At 43.8% G+C, this 26,683-nt stretch overlaps 1 protein-coding gene across 1 annotated transcript; it reads right to left on the bottom strand.

Moving 5' to 3' along the window:
• Positions 1-6,372: 6,372 nt before the first annotated feature.
• PDPR (pyruvate dehydrogenase phosphatase regulatory subunit) lies at positions 6,373-23,754 on the bottom strand (the record flags this gene model as incomplete). Its single annotated transcript, XM_082005593.1, has 16 exons — positions 23,679-23,754; positions 22,576-22,657; positions 22,321-22,484; positions 21,223-21,344; positions 20,226-20,343; positions 18,709-18,858; positions 15,773-15,965; positions 14,104-14,228; positions 12,273-12,428; positions 12,037-12,170; positions 11,494-11,642; positions 10,064-10,176; positions 9,602-9,696; positions 8,876-8,965; positions 7,746-7,928; positions 6,373-6,777 (listed from the first exon to the last, which is right to left on the bottom strand). Exons 1-16 carry the CDS (start codon positions 23,737-23,739, stop codon positions 6,373-6,375), a joined length of 2,340 nt encoding a protein of 779 aa, XP_081861719.1. The 5' UTR covers positions 23,740-23,754.
• Positions 23,755-26,683: the final 2,929 nt, after the last annotated feature.

Raw genomic sequence — 26,683 nt, 5'->3', positions numbered from 1 at the left:
AGGGACATGCCCTGCCGCACAGCTGACCACGAGGTGCAGGAGAATGCATCAAGGACTTCAGGGACATGAAGAAAGGTGTAAGTGAAACCTGTTCCACTATGGGAAAAGTTGGAAAAATTATTTATCACGTGGAAGAAGTCTCAGCAGTGCCACGGTGGAAAGCGACAGCATAGGACTTTCCTCCTTACAAAATGGATCATGCCCCAGCTGGGATGGCTGACGACTCCCAGGTGCCTGCTCTGCTTGTCGCAGGTGTCAAGCGTCCATGCAGGAAGATTGGCTGTTACCAGCATTGACAAATCAATACATATTAATGTGAACACCTTTCTCCAGTGTGTCTTTCGTTTTAATTTACCACTTCTCTTCACGGAGAGACCTTATTCCGAACAGGTGGTATCTCTGAACAAAGTAAATCGGCATAGCATGTCATACCTGCGAAGCAGCGCTTTGTTTTCTGCTGTAGCTCACAGCCTGACATCAGGAATCCAGCAGCGCTTTGAGACAAATGGGAGATGAGAAGCCTCAGAGCCATCTCAACAAACATCACGGGCAGCAGCAGATCCCCTCTGCTCCTCATTCTCCTGACTCCTGCCCTGCAAATGTCAGCTGGAACGGCAGTGCAGCAATCAAGCAAGAGAATTTTGCTTCTTTTAATGCAACGGGACACTCGCAGAGTACTCTACACCAGCCCAGGCTTCTTTAAAGAAAGAAGAAAATCCATTCTAGGATGAGCAATATAGTGAATAAATTCGTTTCGGGGCAGGAGGCGGGGAGGGAAGGTGTCAGCCAGACAGCTGTACAGGCACGGGGGCTCCCAGCAGAGTTAGTTTAGTTCAATGCAAATTCTAGCCTCCGACCAGCAGCATACTGCAGTAGCAGCTTCCACCATCCCCAGTGCTCGCTCAAAAATATCTGCCGACGTCTGTCTCTGCTCTGTACGCTCAGCACACAGCTTTCCAAGAAGAGAATCAAATGGCAGGCACAATCAATGCCCAAATACCTCACCTAAAGCTTTAAGGCATTCACAAATATTTGAAGTTTTTTTTCTCCTCCCTCAAACGCAAAGACTGCTCTTTCCAAGGGCTAGAAGCACGCTACAATCACAACGCCTAAGGGAAGTGTAAAGTGCAAAGAAAATTTTCAAATGCTTTTTAGAAGCAATTGTGCCATTACTATCCCAGCACTAAGGCTGCAGAGGAAGATGCTCCCTGAGCTGGGAATCAGGGCTGATCATCTCTCCAAGGCTGGGCTTAAGTGGCTGAGTAATGGGCAAAGGATCAAACCGCAATCACGCCTCTCCTTCCCACCGCAGCTCAGCCACTCCGCCATCCCCTTGCCTGTTTTTATTTTGCCGTGCCTCGCTCTCTGATGCGTGAAAGGAACTACTGTGCTCAGCTGCCTGAGGAAAGAAATGAGAGAAGTGTTAAGGAGAGTGGGAAAACCCTGGCACAGGGAGAGGGAGGGTTAAATGATGGAATCTACAGTGGCCACAAACCCACCTGGGAGTTAAGATGTTGGTATCTGTACCATCTAAAAGTTGAAGAGTTTACATTGATGCCAAGAGACAGATCTAGACGCAACCTGGCTCAGACAGCCAAGCATCAGTAGAATGGAGAGAAGAACCTTGTGCAGCAGAGGTCCTACAGCAGCACAGGCTGGAGTTCAGAGGTGTTGCAGGAACAGCAACACGATCAGTGGCAGCTTGAACGCAACAGCAGAAAGGAGGAATCCAAGCTTACACCGATGCAGTGTAATACAATATAGAGAAGCAGTGGAAGTTTCACATAGCCTCCCCTCCCTGCCACAAAATAGTGAAAAGAAAATGTCCAACAAGGCACATCAAATCCGGACACCGAAGTCAGCACCAAGAAAACAAGAAGAAACTACGTCTGGCAAAGACAGATGCGAAAATCATTATGACACACCCTCCTGAAACAGAAAACATCATTCCTAAATAGACTGCTTTAATTTTATCCCCAGATCGTCAAACAGGAACAATAAACTCCCTCTTCTCCAATACCATTTTTACTCAAGCCTTTCAGTACTCACTCAAGGACTAATAAAACGTGAGAACTTAGGAAAGGATGCAACAAGCGTAAGACAACACAATACCTCTGGAAAAATCATTTAATGGAAGAGGCTGCCCAGTAAGTGCACAGGTCCCCCACACTACAGATGACACTGGGGCAGGCAAGCCCTTCCCAGCATATACGAATGCTGTATATTTAGATGGATTCACCACCGCCACGCCAGCAGACCCACTCGGATGTCGACTTCTGCGGCAAGATCAAACAAGCCTACACGTGCCAAGCGCACACCACCTACAGTGGCCTATCTCCCCACGGGTCACGCTTCCCGTAACACTTGTTGCTGCTGGGTAGTTAAGTTTATCCCCAAATGGGTTATGCTCAATCTGTAATATGTTAGCCAAAAAGATAAATTATTTTCTCCTATTAAACTCCAGTTAGCTTCCCTCGCAAAGATGCCTGCATGAAGAAAATCTACAGGACTGTTCCCGTTCTGGATGGCAAGATTCCGAGAACTGCTAACAACCCCGCGACTGCTACGCATGAGGGGCACAGGGCAGACCTGCTGCTGCTGCTTCAGCACAGAATGAGGCCGTTACCCCTTTCGCTGCAGAGGAGGGGCATGCTATTTCAGTGCTTCCCACCCCAGGTTCATAGTCTTATTGTGCAGAATGAGAACAAACCGCCTTTCTCAGCAGAAAGCATTTTAAGGCAGTTTTAAGGACGAGAATCATGATGCATAATTTTACAGTCCACGTTGTTTAGTATCTTAGATGCTAAGACTGTGTCACAGCAGCTTCCAAGATCCGATTTCTAATTTTCTAATTTGAAGGTTTACTAGAAGTGGTAACTCTTCAGCTGATTTTGTTCTTTTTTTAGGGACTCTACTTTTAGTCATCAGATAAAGGGATTAGTCTTACATCACCATTTAATACCTCTGAAAGAAAACACTACACTAGAAGGACCTCCCTTGGTCTCAGTAACTAGCACTATTTTAAAACACGCTATCCAATTTTCCCCTTGATGGGTATTCAAATTGGCGAAGGCAAGCTATTTTTTAATATTGTAAGGTTAAAAATAGCTGCTAGAAATTAAATTGACTCAGCTTGAACAGCAGCTGAAGACTACAGGTTCTGATATCAGAATTCCGAAACAAGAATCAGAATTCATAGCAGGGAAAGCCAGAGTAGGTGTTAATGAGCTGCAAGACTGACAATTATCAAACCACCTATCTGTAAGTCTCAAACAGCAAACACAGCATTACAGAAAATGCTGCTATACCAATCATCATGATGAAAAACTGTTTTCACTCTCTATTTTTGGAACTGAAAAGTCAATGGATCTAGACATAAAAAAAACCTAAGTAGACATAATGACAAAATAGCTCATAAACCACAATTTTATTGTCAGAACTGCTGTGGGAAGAGATACCCGTATCAAAAGTTGTCTGAGGAACTAAAAGGCACCTATAAATTAGGGAAAAAAAAAAATAATCACACAGAGGAACACAACCTGGCTGCAACTTAAATGATACTTTACGAATGAGTGGTTGGTAGAAGACAGCACACTGCTGACTTTCCAGTTTGGTCTTAACGAGTTCTAACTCTGCAGACAACAAACTGAATGGTTTGAGCTAAAAATCTCTCTTCAGGAGTCGCATTAAGTACTCTAGCTCATCTCAGCTGTGTACTGCACCCCCCCCCCCCCAAGAAGTATCATGCCTCAGCAGTGACGACAAATGGTCAATAAACTCTCATCAGAAGGGCTGCTCTAAGATACATCCTAGTGTATCACATATAAACCCCCTTGCTTGGTTGAATGCCTGTTTCCCTGGATAAGGCAGGCATAGCAACAGCTCATAAAACCAACGGAGGGACAACAGAATGGATAAGCATTTTTGAGTGACCCGGTGCACTATCCCCAGGTGACAGACTGGTAGAGCAGACTTCTTTCTTGGTATGCACATCCAATGTGGGGATAGCGGGATCGAAGCAGCATCCCTCTATGTAGGAAAGGCATGCAAGAAGCGACTGGGTTTTAAATTGCTATTAGATGCCTTATGAACCTTTCATTTAAGCAATTAATCCTGATACACCAGGCAAAATTTTAATTCAGAGAGCAGTAACAGAGGAACTTGGAATTAATTACAATCTCCGCCTTCAACAGCCATGCAGGGTAATCTCAGCTTGCGAGACTCCAAAAAGCTGTCCTACTATGGTCTCTACACTTCAGATACGGGGGAATTTTTGCATGTCAATTTGAAAGTAAGTTTGAAATCCTCAGAGGTCACACACGACAAAGGAATTCACCATTCCCAAAGAAGAGCACGCCTGAAGAAGTAACATCTATGTTCAACCTACTACGCCACATGCCCAAATCCTTAATTCTCTTACACCGTCTCCTGACTCTCCCTGGTTTCACAATTTCCGTATCACCCTGAATGCAGGAGCTTGCTCTGACAACTTACTTTTAAGTATAAAGGTTTTGGACTTTTGCCTTTGCTGCCTTAGGGCCATCCAACTCCTCCTGCATGCTGAGAACATCTGGATGATGAACTACTAACAGACCACAGACTCAACTGAAGCCATGACCTGAAGCAGCTGAAGTAGCAGAAAGCAAACTTAAAACAAGAACCAGGGAAGGTTTTGGGCTGATGCTCAACACTTAACTGGAAAAGAAAGTGCCAAAAAAGGGTTCTAAATCACAGAGAAAGTGTTTATCACGGCTGACAGGGCAGACATAAGTGCAAGGTTGTGCCTGAACTCCAGACAGAAAGATGCTGGAGCAGAAAGACCACGATGAGTACACAGGTGGCAGAGGCAAATAAAATGTTTTAACAGATCTTTTTTAAGTAAATAAAGAGAATCTTTGCTTTTGATTGTTCTCACAATGGGAAGAAGAAAAAGAAGATGTAAACGTGGGCAATACAGTTGAGCACCCCCCCCTTCTTTACCAATTACTATCAGTGTTTGAATCGGCTTATTTTGACACTTGAAGAAAGGGCGAATCCCAGCTACACTGTCTGAAGCATCTCTATGAGGAGCATGATGGCCAAGAGCTTTGCTGAAGGAAAGCCATTTATAATCCCACTGCCACACTCTCTACGCTCCCTCTATTCAGTCCCTTCAGATGAGGTACTATCAAGAGAGAAGTAAGAAGCACAATAGATTTGAGGAGGAAAACAGAAGACAACTTCTTGAGTTCGGCAGGAGCTGTTGAGATGCTTTCTCACCACCAGAAGAAAAGCCAGTATTTCTTGCAATACTGGCAGCGCCACAGGTGAGAGAAATGCTGGGTATTTTCCTCTAATTTAAAATAACCACAGGCTACTACAACCACAAGATGTTGTCCCCTCCTGCTGCTCAAGTTCCCCAAACCAACACAAATTTTACATGAAACTCGTGTTCACTGCATGAACCTTGCCAGAGGAGCTTGACTGAGTCACTTAAAGTGAAAGAAAATCCCCAAAGAGACTGTACACTGTGCAGCATTTCAACACTGCTATTAACATTAAACACTAACATCTGTCCTTGTATAAAAACTCCCAACAAATCCCATTCCTTTATAGAAGTGAAACACACATGTTGATCTTCGATTATATTTATAGAAGGCCATTTGGTTTCAGTCACCCCACGCAAAAAAATCCAATCCCAACAACAACAAACTTATTAGCCTTACTGTCATCTCAAAGATCTGATGATTAAATCTTACTTGACTCCCTGTTTAGGGAGAGAAAAAAAAAGGTAGACAAACGGGGGCAGCAACAGGCTGGACTACACCAAAACCTGTCTCTTGGCTGCTGCTCACACAACGCTATGTCTCATGCCAGTGAGGTAGCTGATCGTTCCGTTGCTGTGCGCATCGAGGCACCGACCCCCCTGCAACGTGGTATGTGGAGAGCAGGGTGAAGTCACAGCGTTCATCTGAACTACAGGCAGCAAATGACTGCTGTCCCGTGCCTTATGCTGGAGAGGAGAGAGGAAGGGCATAGTCCGCAGGGGTTCACCCAAACCCTTCCCGTCACCATAAGGCTAGGGCCTCTGGTGGGGTTCGCTGCTATACAGGCTTCCCATGGACTGCCCGATGCACGTGCAGCACTGTGCTTCATCCACTGGGGCATGGGGGAGCCCGGCAAGCAAAGGGTTGAAGAAGGGAGGCAGACAGGATGGGGAAAGCTTGAAAATTAAAGTTCTAAAATATACAAAATGTAACACACAGCAAAAAGTTTAAAAGTTGCAAGACAGGAAAGGAAAAGAAAGAAATATATGGGGTGAGGAGAGATAACTGGAAGGTGGTGGCAGAAGACTCCAGCTTAGGAAAAGGAGGGGGTCAGGTCTAGTCAGCACTACTCCCTCTGGTAGCCACTCAGTTCCACCTCATCCTTGCGGCGACGGTGCGTGAAGAGGGAGCTGAAGGGGTAGAGCTTGGCTTTGGCCTGGAAGCGCTGCCCAGCAATGTCGATCTCATACTCGCCCTGGTTGATGAAGTCAGTTGTCACCACCAGCTCTTCTCCTGTCTTTTCATCAAAGTGCTGCACGAAGCCGAGGCAGACGTGGCGCTCCAGAGTGTAGCTGTAGGCACTGCTGGTGGTCTTGCCCACGTAGCGGCCGTTGCGGAAAATGGGTTCCCCCCACCAGGGCCAGAGGTCTGTATCTGTGTCATGGTCCTCAAGAATGAACATGGTAAAACGCTTGTACACACCGTTCTGCTTCTGTTCCAACAGTGCTTCCTGGCCAACAAACTGCATTCCCTGTGGAGAAAAGGAAGCATCAGCTGATGAAAGGAACATGAACTGTGGCAGCCGCTGAGTTTCAGCAGGCAAGCTTACTGACACAAGGTGCATTTGTGCGTGGAACTCACGCCCTAGCAAGACAGGCTGCTTCTACAGACAAGAAGCCCAGCTCAGACAAAAGCTTTCCTATCATGCCTGTTGTTCCAGATGTTAAAAGACGCAAAAATATTTGTAAAATGGGCCTTTAAAAAATTCATCCTAATTTTCACTGTAGTGAAAACATGTCGCACATTCTAGTTTTTGCCGTTTTTCCGGTTCCAGAGGTCTCCCATGTTTTAGAAACCAGATGGAAACTGTAACAACATGGGAAATTTGTGTTCTTGGTCGCTACATTCCCTTCTCTGAATTATTCGATACAAGCATTTGTTTTGGCTCGTGCAAAGATGCGAGAATGAAGGCAACAAGCAAGTGACAGAGATGGCACCTGCCACCACAACAAGCAGGATACAACTCTACACTGTTCTATGTTTTAATAAAAGTAGAGAACTCCCCTGTTTCAGTAAAAATAGAGAACACCTGTTCTTGGTGCCTCTCCTCATATTTAACTTCATTAAATGCCACTTGACAGGCAGGCTTTTGCTTCATCAGATCGGGAAAACAGCTGGGAGAGACAGGAACTCTGCACATCTGTAAGGCAGACAGCACCCTCTCTACACTGAGCATTGCACACATGAGCAACACGGGACGCTACACAGATCTCTGGGAATGCTGCCCAGGAAGAAGGCAGAATAGATTTGATATTTCTAGCATCTTTATGACGTACAAGAATATAGGTTATAGTTCCGCACTGCACACAGCTCCATCAAAACACCGATATATCTACCCACTTTGATGGCAGTCTTTTCAGTTCAGTATTGCTCTCCCACCCACCCCTGCTGCAATAGCAGACCCCCGCTGCAGGAGGTGATTTCAGTTTTCCACTGTACCTTTTCCAGCTTGACCTGGAACTCGCGTCCACACTCCATAGGAGTGGTAAAGGCATCCAGATCCTGGCCCCAGAACGCAAAGAACTTCTCAATGCGCAGGCTGCGGAGAGCATAATAACCAGCGTTCCGAATCCCGTACTTCTGTCCCATGTTCATCACCTCGTTGTACACGTGAAGGGCGTACTGCAAAGGAAGGGTGAAACACAGAGCTGCAGACAAACACCAAGAGAGAGCAACAGCATCTGACGCACCACCATGGATGTTACTGTCCCCTGCCTCCGCAGCACAAGAGGTCTGCCCGACGGGAATGCAATACGAAGCAGGGAAACTCCCCCTCGTGCCTGCAGGCAGCCTTCCCATAGAATCATAAAACGGTTTGGGTTGGAAGGGACCTTAAAGATCATCTAGTTCCAACCCCCCTGCCATTGGCAGGGACACCTTCCGCTAGACCAGGTTGCTCACAGCCCCGTCCAGACTGACTTTGAACATTTCCAGGGATGTGGCATCCACAACTTCTCTGGGCAACCTGTGCCAGGGTTTCACCACCCCCATAGTGAAGAGTTTCTTCCTCGTGTCTAATGTAAATCTTCCCTCTTTCAGGTTGAAACCATCACCCCTTGTCCTATCACAACAGGCCCTGCTAAAAAGTCTGTTCCCAGCTTTCTTAACAGCTCCCTTTAAGTACTGAAAGGCTGCTATAATGTCTCCCCAGAGCCTTCTCTTCTCCAGACTCAAGGGGAGAGGTGCTCCAGCCCTCTGATCATCTTTGTGGCCCTCCTCTGGACTTGGTCCAACAGGTCCATGTCCTTTTTATGCTGGAGGCCCCAGAGCTGGACGCAGCACTGCAGGGGGGTCTCCCCAGAGCGGAGCAGAGGGGCAGAATCCCATCCCTTGACCTGCTGGCCACGCTGCTTTGGATGAAGCCCAGGAGACGGTTGGCCTTGTGGGCTGCAAGCGCACATTGCTGGGTCATGTTACACTTCTCCTTAACAATCACCCCCAAGACTGTCTCCTCTCTGTCTCTCCATGGTACAGACCAGACGTTTCATTAACCTGAGTCAACCTGGAAAGTGTTTCTGATCATGCATGCAAGCAACTCTTACTTAGCTAAGGCTACGGTGTCCTCTTACCTCTATGGGGATATAAAGCATGAATCCAGGTTCTCCTGTGTGAGTGATACTCATCACACGGATGCCATTAGCATAGCCCACGCTCATCTCCTGCAGAATCAGAGGGGGTGAAATCATCCAAACTGGAACACAGCACAGAGATCCACAAGGAGCACAATGCATAAGGCAAACGACACTGGCCAGCCCTCCCCCCTTCCTCACTGCAGCTCACCATGGGCATGTATTTGCGAAGAGTTTAAAAATTCAAATAGTGACACCCCATTATCCAGACTTCTTAAGCACTTCATGACACTTCGCAATAAGGCTTGGAACTAGGTCAGCAAAGGCTTGTATTCTAGATACAAGACAGAATTTGAATGACAGCTATCTGCTCAGCCTTTTAACGTGACAGGAGACAATGACTCCCGAGTCACCAATCCCAGCTATCCCTCTGACAGCTGCATAATGGATTATATGAAATACGCCAAGATATCAAATGGCACCAAGCCTACAGTGAGTGGAGTATTGAAAACAAACGCATATTCACCTATATATTTAGCAAGCAGAACGCAAAGTGAAGTAGTTTAAGTGAGCCTAGTGAGTACGTCACCAATCTAGCTCAGCAACTGCAGTAAACCTGTATGTCCATCTAAATTCCCCTCTACGCAAAACATACTTCTTCCCCTCCTCCTACACATGCTTCGAAAGACCTAGCAGTGTGAGGAGGAAGGAAGCACAGTCACTCACCTTGCAAAAGAGAGAGGGAAAGTGTTCTGGAGTTACTGGGACATATGACAACTCTGACAAGACATCCACAGCACGAGGGCCGATCAGATTGAGCGCTGAAGAGGGGAAGACAACAGTATTAGGACAAGACTGGAGAGATCTTGTCCAGTGTCTAAGTTGCATATATGCATGCCCCAATTTCTAAAGTCCTAGTGTTTATTGAACTAATAGGTACATTTACATTTATGAACGGAGGAAAGAGTCATTAAACTCTCTCTCCTGACAGTCCACAGGAAAGGAAAGCTGTCTCCCAGCTCATGGCTGGCTAGACGGAAGTCTTTGAATTACTGGTTTCATCCAACTGTTTGGAAAGGAGACCCAGGCACCATTCTAGACACCTTAAACAATTAATTGGCACGCAGCGCGAGACACCAGTTGTGATTTCAGGCTGTATAAGGAGGTCTGCTTTCAATGATTTCTTACCCGTGTACTTCCAGGTCACATCTTCCATGGTCAGGTTGCTGTCATCAGGCAAGCGGTTCTTCAGCCAGGCCCAGCAATGGACTTGTTGGTCAGTAGGGGAAATCATGAAGAAACTGGAACAAATTGAAACCAAGAAACAATGAATGGACAGACACAAGATGACTCGGTTCATTCTTTGTCCACAAACTGCTGGAGCCATTCAGCAGCTTCCAAGCTAACAAGAGACTAAAACAAGCTGGTTTGCGAAAAGTCACAGCTAAAGTTTCTGGATCAATGTCATCACATCTATCATGACTAGAAACCCCAGCTTTCCAACGTTAGCAGTAGTCTGGCGACAGGGAAACACAGGCAGTTCTACAGAAAGTTCACAGGGCATCTCAAAAGTCACAATCGTTTTGCAGAAGGTATTCGCAGCTCTTCACCAACAGTGATTCTGTCTACTCTGGCAGTCAGAAGAGCGCTTGGTTCACACAGCAATTTCTTGTTTCAGCAAAAGCCTTTTCACACACAATGGTGGTTATTATTAACAGTTTCCGAAAACAGAACTCCACTTGATACGTGAAAATGAGCTACTTGTTGTGTAAGCCTCTCTCATACAAACTGCGAGTTAAAGTGCATTATTGACAGAGACAACATCTGCAGAAATGACTAGGCAAGGAGGAAAGCTACTGGTTTCACACAGAGAAGGACAATACTTTTAAGCAATACATGAATGCAGACAGAAGAGGAAGAGAAAGAAAAGCTGTTTCTAATTGAAAGAGCAGCAAAGAATGCTTTCACACCAGCACAACGAAAGCATGTATAGAAAACGGTCTAGAGAAATAAAACCAACATTCAGCTGGGACATGCCCATGAAGAAGTTTTTAAAAATGAGGTTTTTTTTAATCACGTGCTGCCAAAGATAGCCCAAACTGTTGAGTCTGAGGATAAGATCCTGTGATCATTTCATTTTGCACCAGACAGCACAAAAAAGAACCATGAGAGACTGCAGAGCTGAGAATTACAGTACCCAATGAAAGTTGAAATAGCCAAGAAGTAGCGTATTCAGCATGCAGTTCCAATGAGGAGACTGGCCAGGAGCCAAGGAGGATCCCTTTGGTTTGCACTTCAAATGATTACCTAAATTAATAAACCCTAATGACTGCTGAAAAACAGTTTGTCTTTTAATTGAGAAATTAAACATCTGAAGGCCTAACATTTTGTAGAAATCTGTGTTCATCTGTAGTCCCAGAAAAAGGTGTATTTCCCCCAATTTTAGTAAATTCAGGAGCTCCCTCTCATTTGGTTACTGAATTAGGAACATAAGTGGAGAATCAAGACTCTTCTTTTTTCTTTACAGAGGGGAAAAAAGTCTATGACCTCCATTAAGAGGTTCTTAAAGGCCCTATCCACCACCCTTTGGGTGTTAAAGATGCTGTCTGCATACCTACCTGCGTTTGCTCAGCCGTGCTATGCTGCAGTCATTCTCATAACCTCCTTTCTCATTAAGCATGCCTGTATGCACAACATGCCCAACTGGCACATCCAGGTCATTTGAGAAGAGATACTGCAGACTCTCCAGGGCCTGGTCTCCTGTGGACTACATGAATTGAAAGGGAGAGAAAGTCAGGGAAGCTGTCTGAGCAAAACAAACCCACCGGGGCAGTTTAAGATCGCGCCGACGTCCTGGCCCAAATTCTTTCAATTCGTAATGATAGTGACACCGATGTCTCCAGCGTAACAGGATACAATGGTGACATAGTGCCGGAGGTCAAATTCTGTTTATAGACTAGGCTGGTATTTCTATAAACTGGGCCTTCGGCAGACAAAAAGCAATCTATGCTAAACACTGTAGTACAACCTGAATTTGGTCATACAGCTCGACTTCCTCTAGTTATCCTCAACAGGCCACACAGAATTTTGCAAAAGGAGTCAACAATAAACTAATGGCCACCTTTACCAGGCTGATGCTTTGCCACTTCCTAGGTACTTACGCTTATTTCAAACTTGGTAAAAGATGACATGTCAATGACACAAACCGCTTCCTTACAGCACTTGACTTCGGAACCCACAATATCAAACCAGTCTGGTTTGTAAAAGGTTTTGCTCTGATCTAAATCCAGCAGATCTAATGTAAAGAAGAATCAAAGGGACAATCCATAAACTGGATGAACTAAGATCTTAGAGAGACCAACAGGGATGCACTAGGCAGAGGAAAGCATGATCTCACCTTTCCCAGGTGGGACAAAATACTTGACTCTCTCAAATCCATGCTTCTCCATCCACCTAGCTCCCTGTGCATCCAGACGGTCATATAATGGTGAAGTACGCAGCTGCCTGCCAGTCTGGAAGTCCCAACGAGGAACTTTCAGATCACACATGAGGGCTGCAATGGTCACAAAGAGCCGTTATTAGGCAAAGTGATTATCTTTATCTAAAATTTTTCTTCCAGATTATCAATGAACATACTTACAGGTACCAGAACCATTCATGAAATGCCCTCAAAACAGTTCTGACCTTCCCTTTCTGCTTTTGAAAATTGACAAATCTGTTTTGAGCCATTTATAGCTATCCAAAATCAGAGTGACAATATTTGCACAGATCAATTGTATTTATAGATACTTATGGTCCTATGACAGTACTGTCAAGATAACAAAAACTCTCTATTTTTCATGAAGTCATGTTGACTAGCATTAATTATGCATTATTCTTCCCTGACAGCGCACTATATCAGACACTTACTGTTTTGACGATACTCATGCTGGGGTAGCTACTAATGCTGTAGCCCACAGCTACAAGGATCGTCTAATTTACCTTCTTAAATATTGGCAGTTCAGTCTTCTCTGATTATTGACATTTTTCCAAATGGCTCCTATGCCTTTTCAGCAAATATAGAATATTCTTATTTAGAAAACAAGTTACCCTAATAAATGTTTAGCATCCTCCCTGGTTACCAGTGGGGAGTAATAACTCAAGGATGCTTGAATATTTCTTTATAAAAGTTACGTTTCCACGTAGGTAATAAACTGCTTAAAAATGAAGAGGAGCCAAATACTTCTTACTGAATACTTCTGTTGGTTTTGCCTCATAGCTAATGATTTATAATTGGCATTATCTGGTATTGGTACTCCTGAAAGAGTGGGTAGAGGGAAGAGTAGATTAGAACGGGAACATAATACCACAGAAATTGAATTTTGTACTTATCTTGGAAAAAATAGAGTGATTCTGTAGTTATCAGAATCAAGATTTGTATTGGAAAGCAACTGCAGAATAATGCCAAGAGTATAAAGTGATTTTTCTGGGAGGAAGGTCAAAGCATAACGTTTTTATTTCCTGGATATAGCAGAGCTAAGAGGTTTACCCAAGTTCTCTGCTCTCACCCAAACACATGCTTTTAGTTTAGACTTGGTATTCACATAATCGTTTGTGTTTTGCAACTTGTGGAGCACTTCATACTTCTATTTGAAACTTGAATAGAAGTTGTCCACGTTATCTCAGGACAGAGAAACAAACAATAGGAGGAAATTAAGTATGGCTTTAGACAGGAACAATGACATCTCAAATCTATTCTGTAAGGTATTTATAGCAAACTTTGACAGGAGAAAGAATATGTCTACGAAGGCTTCCTGAGTGATGTAAGGTAGCTAGATCACACACAGTTAGAAGTAATGGTATTTCCACACTGTAATGATATGCAAAGAATAACAATGTTTGAGACAGCATAATATTCCCAGTTAAGACCTTGGCACTGTTTTATCAGACTGGAGTCCTACAAAGATATGCACCAATTTCCCCATACCAGAGGCAAAGCACAGCAAATAGGAGAGAGCACAGTACCAACAGCATTTCTTTAAGAAAAGTTAAAAAGAACACCACAAAACAAACAAAAAAACCCCCATCCTTTCCTTTCTCCTGGGAAGAGTCTGTATTGCCACAAAGGAGACCAGGAAGAAGGAAAAATGGTTCTCAGGGTGCTGACAGAGGACAGAGAGTGCAGCAAAGAGCAAAGAGAAAAATCTTGGGACATCCTGGCCAGCACTGAATGCGGAGACCTCACTTACGCATTACTTCCATCACACGGTGACGGAGGAAAGTGCGACTGCTCTGAAGGGTACCAAAACGTTTCAAATCCAGAGGCCAGACATTTTCTGATGGATACCCGTTTACCATCCACTCTGCCAGGTACCTGATGGAAGAAGTAAAGAAAGACTGAGATATCTGCCAATGTCTTAAGGGAGAGAGCCTAGCTTTGAAGTCAGAAGCAAGGTAATTTGGACATGAGAATTTCTTGCAGTAGGGAGAGAGAAGACAACTAACACCGTACTCTACATACTAGCAGAATCTGGGAGGTTTCCCTTTATAAAACCCATCCACCAGACTTCCAAATTATTAATTTCCCATAAGGATGAAACATAAAGGGCAGCAGGAAGTTAAGGACACGTGGTAAAAGAAGCCAGAGCCTCGACAGGTAGCCTGGCTGACGCTGTGTCAAGTCCTCGGGCTACGCTACCCAAGGAGGTGCCGAGTACATTTAGGTTGGAGTTAGGAGGCTGACTGCTTTGTTGTTTTTCAGTACCTGGTGTAGGCTCAGCCACAAACCATCAGTGACAGCATTCATTCCAGCACGAGGTGCCAGCCAAGTTATGCTTAGCTACACTTCTAGCAGTGAAGGAGGAAGGCATGCTCCAGAGCTAAAGCACAAAGGCAGCTCAGACCAAAGCAGAGCAGAAGGATCTGTTCACAGTCAGTAAACAGAAAAACAAGGGGGTTTGAGACTGATCATTGAAAGTTACATTAGCAAGCTAAGCTGCTTATCTTGAGGCTGTAGCAACAAATGGACAGAGTGCATTTACCTTCAGAAATTATTTTGATTCTTAGAGAACCTCACTGCAAAGATTCTCTAGATTTTATATAACAAAGAAAAAAATCACGAGTTGCTTCCCTGGTGAGTTAGACAATGGACAGAAACTAGTGGAGACAAATGCAGATACCAACACCTGCCATAAAATATGAGCAGCTTGTTAAGAAGGCTGTATGGCAGAAGGGATGCTGGGTTGCCAAAACCAAACAGCAATCAGAGGGAGTGATCATTCTGAAAGCAACTTTGCTGCTGGGATCACACTTATATGCCCGTCGAAGTATTTGCATTAACACAGGAACTGAATTTGATTGGGAAATTATTCCATCCCTAGCTCATTGTCAGAGGACAGTCTTTAACAGTACTGGCATCACCTATGCAGTGCTTCACGTGCATCAGATTCACTCTGCCTTCAGAGAACCTAACTGCTCTGTCAACTTGAATGATCAATGACTTCAATCACATAATAAATGACCAGGGATCATGGATTACAGAAGACGAGGGAATATACACTTTGCTAAGCTTTTATCTCTTCCTGGTAGATTAAAAAAAAAAAAAAAATCGGACCTGTTAGCTCTAAGGAAGCTTACTTGGTCCCCAGCAGGCTGCTGGTCACTGAGATGCAATGCCTGAGGAGAGGCGACCAGGATAGGAGGAGAATCCAACACAGATTTAAAATACACGCAGGAGAACCTAATCAGAACATGGTAACTGCTCCTCTCTTTCACTCAAGTTGGAAACGAAAGAGGACTCTTTGTCAGAGAGGAGTTGACAAATACTGAGCAGAACATTCTACACAGAAGGATCACCTGAGCAGTCTCTTTTCTTGGTGAAAACCTTACTTACACACATAACAGTGATAAACCACTTACTTGCCTGCTCCCCCACCATATGAGATACCAGCTGAATTCATGCCAGCCAGAACGAAGTAGCCCCGCACGGTGGGCGACTCTCCCATGATGCACCGCATATCTGGTGTGAAGGACTCCGGGCAATTCACTAACTGCATGATCTGCAGAGCCTCCAAATCTGGCATCCTGCGCAGAAGGGCACTCAGAAGTGGCTCTAGGACCCAGGACAAACAAAAAATGACAAAAAGTCACAGCCTTCACTTCTGACGGATTTCAGCTACTTCACCTTCAAACTAGACAGCACGACAGAGCCATGCTGTTATCTGAACAGATGGAAACTGCTTCCGTGTTTCAATACAGTCGCAGGATAAACCATTTACCTGCTGGAATCAAACTACTTGCAATGGATCTCACAGCATACCATAAAAGCAGCCATATCGATCCGGACCAAGAGCCCAGCATTGTTTTCAACAGTGCAAGAGTGTGTTCAGTTTTGTTAGGGAAAACAAGAGGAATAAACATCAAATAGATACCTAGTGAGGAATAAGAACAGACGAATCTTGTCCCATGCACTCTGTCAGCCTCCACTTACCATCAGCTCAGAGATTTCCTAAAAACCTGGTATGTTTTCCCTGTTTAGTAACCCCTGAATAGATCTCTCTTCTAAGTACTTGACCAGTCCTCCCCAAACTCATGACAACATCCTACAGAGGCTGACAAGGAGTTCCACATATTTCATTTTTGTTGTATGAGGAATAACCTCCTTTTGTTTTGAAATTCACACTCAAATAACGTTTTTTGATGCCTCCTAGTTGGCGTAATAGAAGAGACAGTGAACAGGAGATCCCCATCTATCCTGTCCATCTCATTCAAGATTTCACAGACCTCTGTTGATTTCCCTTCCATGATCTCTTTTTCCCAGCCCACTCAGACATTCCTCACTTGGAAAATGTTCCAAGCTTTAATCAGCCTCTTGCTGCTCTTCCACCAGGCTTCCTCCAGTCATACAATATCCTCTGGAGACAGGGAGCCTAGAACAACAACTACTATCTGGCAAACCAAGGATTTAGTGTTGCAGAATGATCATGTTTTCTGCTCCTTTCCTAACTTGCCTTTTGCTTTGACTGCTACTGAGCTGATGTCTTCACAGAACTAATCAGTTCAAAGCCCATCATTTTGTATGGTGAAAATAAGACCACCCTCACGCACTTCCATCACTTCACATTTATCCTGACTGAATTTCCTGGTCACTTCATTGCTCAGTCACGCTGGAAAGGTCCTTTGGTAATTCTTCAGAGTCTGACATTTGAGACGTTAATAAAGGGATAAGCCATCTACTTTGTTTTTCTTGTCCAGAAGTTACCTCTGCATAGTGCTTCAGGTAAAAGCCCTCAAGATTCAAGCACTCCTAACACTCCTCAGCTTTACACACAAGCAGTAAAATAATCAGATTTCACATTACTTAAGAAGCTGCAAACAGAAACAGTCTTTCTGACCTGCTCTCTTTCTTCCCTCTCTCATGCATTACAATTCCAGAGTGAGAGCCTGTAGTTACAGCCTTTTTTTTCTTATTGATAAAAAGAGGGACCAGTGTTAGATTTGTTCTCATATCCAGCCCAACATTTAAGCAACTGTACAGGCTATTTTAAAATCAAAAGGTGTTCCAATGAAAGAGATCAAAGCAGTAATGCAAGAGCTGAAACCACAGGAACTGCAGCCCTAGAAAAGGCTCAAATATTGGCTGAGTAAGCTCTGACTTTGCTCAACTGCTCAGTATGTTGGAAGTGATAAAAGGGTAATATGCTGGAACATAGCATGCAGTTGCTTCTGAAACTTGAGAAATTTGTGGGTGCCAGCAAGCAGCACCTTTTCATTTCAGCAGTACCTAGAAAAGCAAAAAGGAAGTGCAGAGCTCGAGCAACTCATTAGTGAAGCTAATATCTTCAAGCAAGTCTGCAGGCATCTGTAGATCTAAAAACCTTTAACATATGCCAGCACAAAACTGCACCCCTACCTGGCTCCACCCCCCGAGTTTAAGCTTTTATGGTATCAATACGGTATCTCACAGAAATGAAAGTAAAAATTAATCAGTTTAACCTGGGGAGTAGCCAGAAGAATATACTACCACTGCAGAAAGAAATCACTGAAAATCCATCCGTGCCTAGAGTCACATACAGAGGCATCCACATTCAGGAGGGATGCTAAGAGCTCTGACACAAGGGAAAACTGGATCCCTGAAAAAAAGGCAAATTTGAAGATGAGAGGGCACACACAAACTTACCAGGCATAAAAGAGGGGGAAAAAAAAGAAAGGGACTCATAGACCATGCTAAGTTTTTTCTCTACAGAAAGAGCCCTCCATGTAAAAGTACATACAGAATATAAACACAGAACCAAATAAAATGGGAAGAGAAAGAAGATTTGGAATATAATAAACAACCACTGTCAATGGTGGGATGAAGTCTGGGAAGCATCAATACCAAGTTCTGTCCACAAAGCAACTGCCACTGATGGAAACGCACTTGGCGGTCACTGCTGAAGAGAGCTGCAGAAACAAAATACCATGGCTACATGGCAGGTCAACAGTGTTGATCTACAGCGTCACAAGAGGAGCAGCATGTGGCACTGACAGTCAAAAATGGAATGGAATGGAAGAACAGCATTGGAAAGTTTAAGTGGCACCTCACTGCACTACAGGCAATAAATATATGCTGGGAGTTCACGGGTGTTTTTAAACACCACACAGGTATTGATGCAGTCCTTGATAAAGGGATTTTACGCAAATTGCTGACAAATGAAGAGATGAATGAATTTGAGAGAACGTTCACCCTTCCCACACCTTTCAGGTAAAGGCAGACACATGCTTGCTGGTCAACAACAGCCTGTGCTGTTGCTAACTCTGCCTTCTGCTGAAGCCATGTGTTTCATTGGTGTGGGAATCTTTCCTCCCCAACATACCAAAATGATCCCAGTCTTCTTGAAGGTTCTGAATCTCCAGCTGGTTCCGTCCCTCCGTAAAGAGAGGTTTGGGGTTTTTCTCAAAGCCTCCCGAGAGGATGCCACCTTGCCAGTTGCGTATGTAGATCCTGCCATCTGGGTCTACAATTGCTGCAGAGGAAAGAAAAGAGGTGGAAAGGGAACTGAGAGAAGGGATAGCTATGGCAGGCTGCTGTTCCACAAACACCAACGATGGGGTCTGGCAACAGGCTGGGCCAAGCTAGTGGCCTCCTCACATGAGGGGGGACAGTCTCAGTCCCCTAACCCCACACTTTCACACCATTCTGGTTCTCACGTGATGCCTTGGTGAATCAGTTTAGATAACTAAACCAGCATTAACTCCCACCACAACCATGCATGTTAACCTTTTGGGCAGCACAGTAAACTGAATTGAACCTGAAGAACACCCAAGCCAGCAGGACAGTGCTACCAGGAGTGGGAGGACACCAGAGGGAGTCAGATCCCCTGTGGCAACAATAAGCTGTTATACTGACTTAGTTCCACTGGAACTGCGCCCAAGACCAGACTTTCCACCAGGAGATGTCCCGCTCTCCCCCTCTTTCCCTTGCTATATTAAGGACAGTTAATTTTAATGGGGATGCATCACTGATCCAGTTTCCTGCAGGCCACTAACACAAAGAAAGTGGGCAGCACTGGGGACAGGACAAGCAGTCAGGTCTGGACTGCTTCTTCTAGTGGCAGTGTCAACTTGAGGCATACTCCATCTGACATGTTCCATAGCAATTTTACCCACAGACAGAGAAGCTGTGAATACACACACACACACGTGTGTGTATATATAAATAACACTTGTTCACGTAAAAGTGAAGCACTCAGGGACTTTGGTCAGAGCTGAATTCCCTAATTCCCTGGAGAGTATATACATTACTCACTAGAAGCAGAAAGTCTTGCTAAAGACTGAGAGTAAATAAGCAAAGCTTTCTACTTCCCAACCACATTTTTCAAACACAAGGGCTTTTCTTTAAGAGATCCAAGAGCCAGAACATGGGGGAGGAGCAATTACCTCAAGTGCTTTGGTTGCCCCTACAGCTCATAGACATGTAAATGCCATTGTAAAGCCTTAGCTTCAGTTGGAGGAAAGGAATAGATGGGCCATTTGGGCACAGCAGCCTGAAAGGAAAACATAGTGGCAAGGATAGCATCCTCTCCAGCCCACAAATGCAACAAGCCAACGTCTCAGACACACCTACTAGTCAAGTTGGAGTCAAGGTCATCCTCCTGCTAAAATGACCGACTCTGAAAACCAATTTCTGCAGCAAAAGCTTTCCCAGGACTAAGGAAAGAGATTCCACCACTGAAAGAGGATAATCAGAGCAATTCAGCTAGAATGTGCTTCACAATCCCAAATGAGCTGAGAACTGATAGCCCTTAGTTGGCCTTTATGTCATAAAGTATGTGCCTTGGAAAGGCAGATATAATTCACCAAGGAAAGTTAGGTAGAGATGAAGAATCCTTACTTGGTAAGTTGCTTGCCAGAGGTTCCTTCAAAGGATGTGTCAGGAGGTAGAAGTGTTCACAGGCATGGAGTGGGATATTGACTGGCTCTTCTCCAGAGTGGCCCAATTCATAGGCCCACTGAAATAAAAACCTGCATGTTAGAATGCCAAAGAAGAAAACTAACTCCAATTAAAAAAAAAAGGCAGGACAAAAGCACAGGTCCTCTCTGTGGGTTTGCTTTCATAAAAGGCCAAATAAGATTTGGTTTAGTCCCCTAAATCTTTAAACAGACACACATTTTTACTCTTTGCTTAGAATCTGAACTGTTTAGGACAAAGACTTTTTCTGTCCCTCACATAAGATCTAGAAAGATGGGGCCCTAATTCAAGACTAAGAAGTATCAACTTACAATACAAAAGCAAAGTAAGATCTGTACACCAAAGTCAACACTAGGCTCAGCCTCTAGAAGCAGAATAGTCAGGATTTAGGTGCCTGTACTGCTAAGATCCCGTATTAACAAGACAGCCAGCTGCAAGCTGAGAAACAGCAATTGTCAGATCTATTTTCATGACATGACACTAAGAAAAACAACAAAAAAAGGAACTTTCAGTGTGTGTGTGAGAGGCAGAGAAGGGTAGAGAGACATTTAACTGTCTCACTAAGAGCCAAAGCAAAATTCTTTCTGTCAGAAGGGTGCACCCCCAGGATAGAGACCAGGGGCAGAGCTGTACCGACAAGCTGCAGGGTGCTCTTCAGCAGGTTAACATCCAGTCTTCAGTGCCACGAAAACAGCAAGCACTACTTTCCTCCTTCACACCCCTGCTGGTCTAAGAAACTGAATAACACTACTTTGACCTACTCCAGTAAACGAAGCCAAAGCACAAATCATTACAAAAAACCTCCAAACTACAAAAAAACCCCAACCAAATACAAAACAAACGAACAAACAAAACCCTGAGGAAAGTGCACACGTTCTTAACTAAAGGAAAAAAGAAAGAAAAATTTTAATAATTCAACCTGGCCAGCACAGTTGACAAAGTACTGGCATTGAATCTGTCCTCTGTCGGTCTCAACTCCAGTCACACAACCCTTCTGGACTGAGACATGACTGACACTCGTCCGTTCATGAATCTGGACACCTGAAGAGAACATAAGAAAGGCAGTATACCACAAGTCTTCTTTCTAATGTGTCAGGCTGCTAACATCAAACCCTTAAACTCAACCTAAATGCTTATTTTCTCTTTAAGACAAAACTTCCATTCTTGACCCCACAATTCTTTCGTGAAACCCTGTTATTTGTAAAAGAGCATGTGTACAATTTGTACATCATTTAAGGGCTGAGACTGTGAAGAGTTACAGCAACAACATGAAAAAAGAATCTCAGCTATGGATTTCTTTCCATTACAATTCTTTCACGCGACAAAGTCTGTAATTTCAGATGGCAAGACTGCTTCTCTATGGGAAATCAGTCATTTTGTGGAAAAAAAAAAATTCAATTAATAGCATGCAAAAAAAGCTGGGCTAAAAGAAACTGAGAGGTATCTTCCTAAGTAGCTTCTTCCAATCTGATGGACTTTCATCCTTAACGAGCTTCATCTCTGTTATCATGTCTAACCTTTCTCCCACTTTTAGACCACTCCAAATTTGTCGAAGTGGTGGGCAAACAGCATTTACTACTATACTTCCAAACCCATTTCCAAAGCATATGTGCCCAGTGGGATATTCCACAAAGTCTCAGTCACACCTTTTCATTTGTAGGTAATTAAAACTCTTTCGACATGTAATTTTGAGTCAGGCCCTACCGAGGATTGTTTTTATGATAAAAGAGTGTGTGCTTATTCAGAGAAATATATAACCGGTAAGGACAACAAACTGCTGCTTGATCTATCACAGCAGACATGTAAAGATTCAGCATGTTAAAAACATTCAGCCTGTTTTGGGGTTTTTTTTGAGAAAAAACAAATTTTAAAGAATCTGAACCTTACAGAAATAACCAAGTTTTGGTCTTCAGTGCTCAGCTAGAATATCAAAAGAGATGCAGAACATAGTTTTCCTTTATGGAAAGAAGACAACTATCATGCAGGAGAGCACTCTATAGATAAAAAAACCTCATACCATTCCGTGAGGCAGCGGTTGCCAGAGCCAGACTCACACTGGCAGATGACACGAGTGCATCTTCTGGCACATACATGGCCCCCACAAGGTCGTGGATGTTGATCAGTGGGTGGAGCTGTGCCACTTGCTTTGGGGTGATAATTTCACAAGGTATCCCCATTACACTGCCACAGAACATAAGAAAAATGCCGTCATTAGTCTTGCAGGAGAGTTGGTGCAAACTTAAGATCAGTTATATTTCCTGCTTATACGTACTTCAGCGATGAAGCAATGCGTTTCAGAGAGATTAGTCGATCCTGAGTCTGAGCCAGTGAAATAGAGCCTGTCTTCACATACCCTAGGACAATGACCAAAGTCAAGTCAGATTTGGACAGGATCTTGAATTCCTTTTAATCTCAGACCCATTGCTTTAATATAATTGCAGACCTGTTGCTTCCACTATTCAGGAGCCTGGAAATCCCAGATTCCCCAAATAACTTTAAACACTTATCAGCTAGTAATTAAAAACTGTATTAGTCAACTTTTCAAAAAAGCAATTTAATTTTGACTCATGCTGTAACTCTTTCTGCTACATTTACTCATGCTTATAAAAAAACCCTAAAGTTCACACATGGTACCTATTAAAAGAGGTTACTGACAAAAAAAGTGATCTAATCACTACTCAGGAGAATAAAACCTCAACAACTAAACGCAGACATTTTGTGACTCCACCACCTGCAACAGATTAAATACTAATCTTAATTACAGGCATAATTATTAACCTCTGTTACAGTTTGAAATATGTCATCACAAGTCCTTGTTAGCAGAAAACTCACAGTGACCAAGTTCTTCGTATCAGGTGCATGCCTGAGTGTTTTGGAGGGAGAGGGAGAATTTCCACACGATGTCTTCTTGCTATTCTCAGGGTGAGACTAGAGTAAGATATCTTGCTTTGCCTATGCTTTAGTGCTTCTGTTAACCTCCTTCTCTTTTTGAGAAGTGAATTGGTGCAGAAAACGGGCCATTTGCTCCAGTCACTGCAATATACTTTTCAGTGTCCTTGTGAAAATTCACCTACATTTATCCAAGTTACAGGCAATGCCAGCAATTGTCATAGTTTGCAGGCAGTCTGCCTTCAGTTTGCCCCTCTGGTACCCTTCTTCCCATTCTTCTGGTTACATTACTAACATGCCTTTGCATCTGATTCAGTCCAAACATACCGTTTTTGAATGGGAACCACCAACTCTTAAGAGACTGTAAAATTACATTCGTATTTCAGTGTCAATATTTTGATCCAGTTTCCAAATGACTACTCAGTTGAGTAATTTTCTTCTTTCACAAATAGCACCTTTTTTCTTTCACAAACAGAACTTCAGTACCTGTTTTTACTCCAGTCTCTTGTTCCAGCTGCTGATAGAGCTTGTTTGAATAGTCTGCCATCTTCAGCTCTATGGACACATGCCTGGCTGTGCTCACGATGCCAGCACAGAAGCGAGTGGTACCAGCAGCCAACCTGCAGAAGAAGTTGCAAAGAACGCCTCATCCGGCTGACAGGCGAGGTGAGCACCCCCCGTCAGGCTGCTCCAGCACCTCTGCTGACAGAACAAACCAGACAGCAACCTCTCCCCCAAACATATCAGACCAAAAGCTGTACGCTGGATGATGCAGGGATAATGCAACCTCTAGAATACTCTTCCTTTAGCTCACTTTTGAAAACGTCTTGTATTCCAAAACCATTTCTCTTTAACTAGTCCTAAACACAGAAATTTTTCAAAGCAAGCACTTAAAAAAATAATTACCTTATGCTTAAGTCAACCTGCCTACCTGATCCTTTTTCTCCAAAGCAGGATTTCCCTCAAAAGAAAGTTTACTTGGATTTGAGTCCTGAATCTTTGCAGTTTACAGTACGAACAAGTCCCTCTTACTTGTGCAGCAACTTCCATAGATAGGTACACCTATTTCTTTTCCTTTTTTAAAACACTGTCCACCTAGATATTTGGTGAAGGGCTGCTGTAGAGACATTAAAAACCTATTAAAAACTCCCTGCAGCACAGACAGGGAAACAATTAGATTTAAGCTATATCAATATAGGTCATATATATATACACACACACACATATATATATATACAGGTTGCTATATCTCTCGCAACCTGCTTCCACAATACTTCTAAGTCATCTTTCCTGCTGCTAAAGCAATCCCGCATTTTTCCGCTTGCCTGTGCAAACCTTTGACAAGACTGCTTTTGGCCTAACGTGTCCATATTCTCTCAGAAATTCAACCTAAGAACCAGCTGAGTGAGGTATTCTTTTAGCTTACAGCCCTACTCAATCACAACTAAAACAAGCTGAAGCACGGTCTCACTACGCTACACTTCACGTAAGATGTTTCTGCTAATGCAGCGTTCTGCTTTTTCCTTGAACGCACACACAGACCGAGCCTGGACAGCATCTAACTCAATGGAGATCTGTAACGGGGTATGCAAACCCCGTCAGGCTACTAGAGATTATGTCCCTTTACAAATGAAGTCTAGCAGCTAATTTCATTCAGAAGGTCTCAGATGAGACTACCCAGTTTCCCCTCTTTGCAACTATAAAAAACTTGATACTACCTGCTTCCCAGCCATGCAAAGTCAAGGAAACACAGCTAATTATTCCTGAAAGGAGCATGAGGTGGTATGATGCTAGCTACCGTCTGAGCTAGATGGTAAATATTCTCAGTCGAGCCCCTACCTAGGGTGTTAGAAGCCACTGCAATAAACACCTCTTCAAAGGCCCAAAGTCTTAACACTGCCTCATGCCCAAGGTCCCAAATTGCTTAACAAAAACACCACGAATCCACCTCCGAAACAGAAACCTAAACAACAGGTAAGGGCTGCACAGTCACTTTTCAACAGGATGTATGTACTCTGCCACAGGCTGTGGATCCAACTCCCTGGGAAGCACTCAAAAAACTTGCATTCAGCCAAACCATCATGGCCTTAAGCCTTTTCACACATAGGCCCTAAATCCTGCAACAAACTAGAAAATTCCAGCCTTCAACCAGTTTACAGGGTGATGTTTTAGCAATGTCTGCTTATAACCTCCATGTCTCCTGCAATCTCATTTGAGCTTTGCTAGTGGTGGAATACTTTATATACTTGTCATACCCTACTTCTACAGATGGTCAACAGGGGCTGGACGATTTACACAGATTTTTAGTTCTCTTAAAATGGTCCATCTTTGCTAGCTGCATTGTATTTTGCATGATTACCTGCAATTATGCCAGAGCAGATGGGTATCGCCTGAAGGAACTGTAGTCCACAGAAAACCTACAAAAGGGCACAGTTCTCCTGACAGGAACAGCAGCCCGTGGAGGACCCACACTGCAGCCCTGTACTGACCATACCCCCAACATTCACCCCCTGCGCTTCCTGGGGCGGAGTCAGGGGCAGGAGTCCCCAGAGTGCAAGTATGAAGTTGAGCATGGGAAAGGAAAGGTGGTGTTTCAGTGTTTGGTTTTTGTTTCTCACTCCCTGAACCTATTAGAACTGGCATGAAATAAAATAATTCTTTAATTAATGCTTTAAATTTAAATTAATTATAAATTATTAACTTAAAAGACCTAATTAATTTAATTATTTAAATTAATTCTCCTTAAGGCAAGTCTGTTTTGCCTACATCAGTAACTGGGAAGCAATCTCTATGTCTTTATCTTCATCCGTGAGCTTTCTCAGCCTACCTTCTCCCCATCTTGTTGAGGAGGGAAAGCGAGCAGCTGTATGGGAGTTTGGCCCTTAACCAAGGTTAAGCACCACAATCACACAAAGGACACCCTTCACTTTGCAGGTCTGCCCTGTGCTTGGGAAGTAGTAAGTGTCATTACTAACATTCAGTATAAGCTTACTGGATGGGTCCAAGCCCAGACGAAGAGGTAGAAAAAACACATTACAGCAGATGCTGCTAGGCATGGAAGTCCCATTTCTTTGGTTTTGTTACCAGAAATCCTTACCTGCCCTGCTCAAGTAAGACTATATCCTTCCAACCCATCTTGGAAAGGTGATATGCCACAGAGGTACCCATTATTCCACCACCACAGATGACAACCTGCACCTGTGCTGGCAAAGAAACTGGGTGAGATTCTGCTGTACTCGAGGTACTTCGCCATAAGCCAGTCATTCTCCATTTTGGATTAGCCGCCCGCCACCGGACATCTGACAGTAATCGAAGAAACATCGTGGCAGCGATTTGTCAGTTTTCTTAAAGCACCACCTAGATGTGTTCAGATGTTAACACTCCTTCTAGAAAGGAAAAGACAAGAATCACATTACCACTTACTATACACAAGGCTGGCAGCAGCAAACATCACACAGTGCATTGGGTGTAAGTGAACATGGGCAAGCTGA

Source organism: Phaethon aethereus (assembly GCF_964289735.1).
Source record: "Phaethon aethereus genome assembly, chromosome: 13".
NCBI lineage: Eukaryota > Metazoa > Chordata > Aves > Phaethontiformes > Phaethontidae > Phaethon > Phaethon aethereus.
Note: the sequence above shows the minus strand (reverse complement) of the source record. Positions and strands in the feature narration are given on the sequence as shown.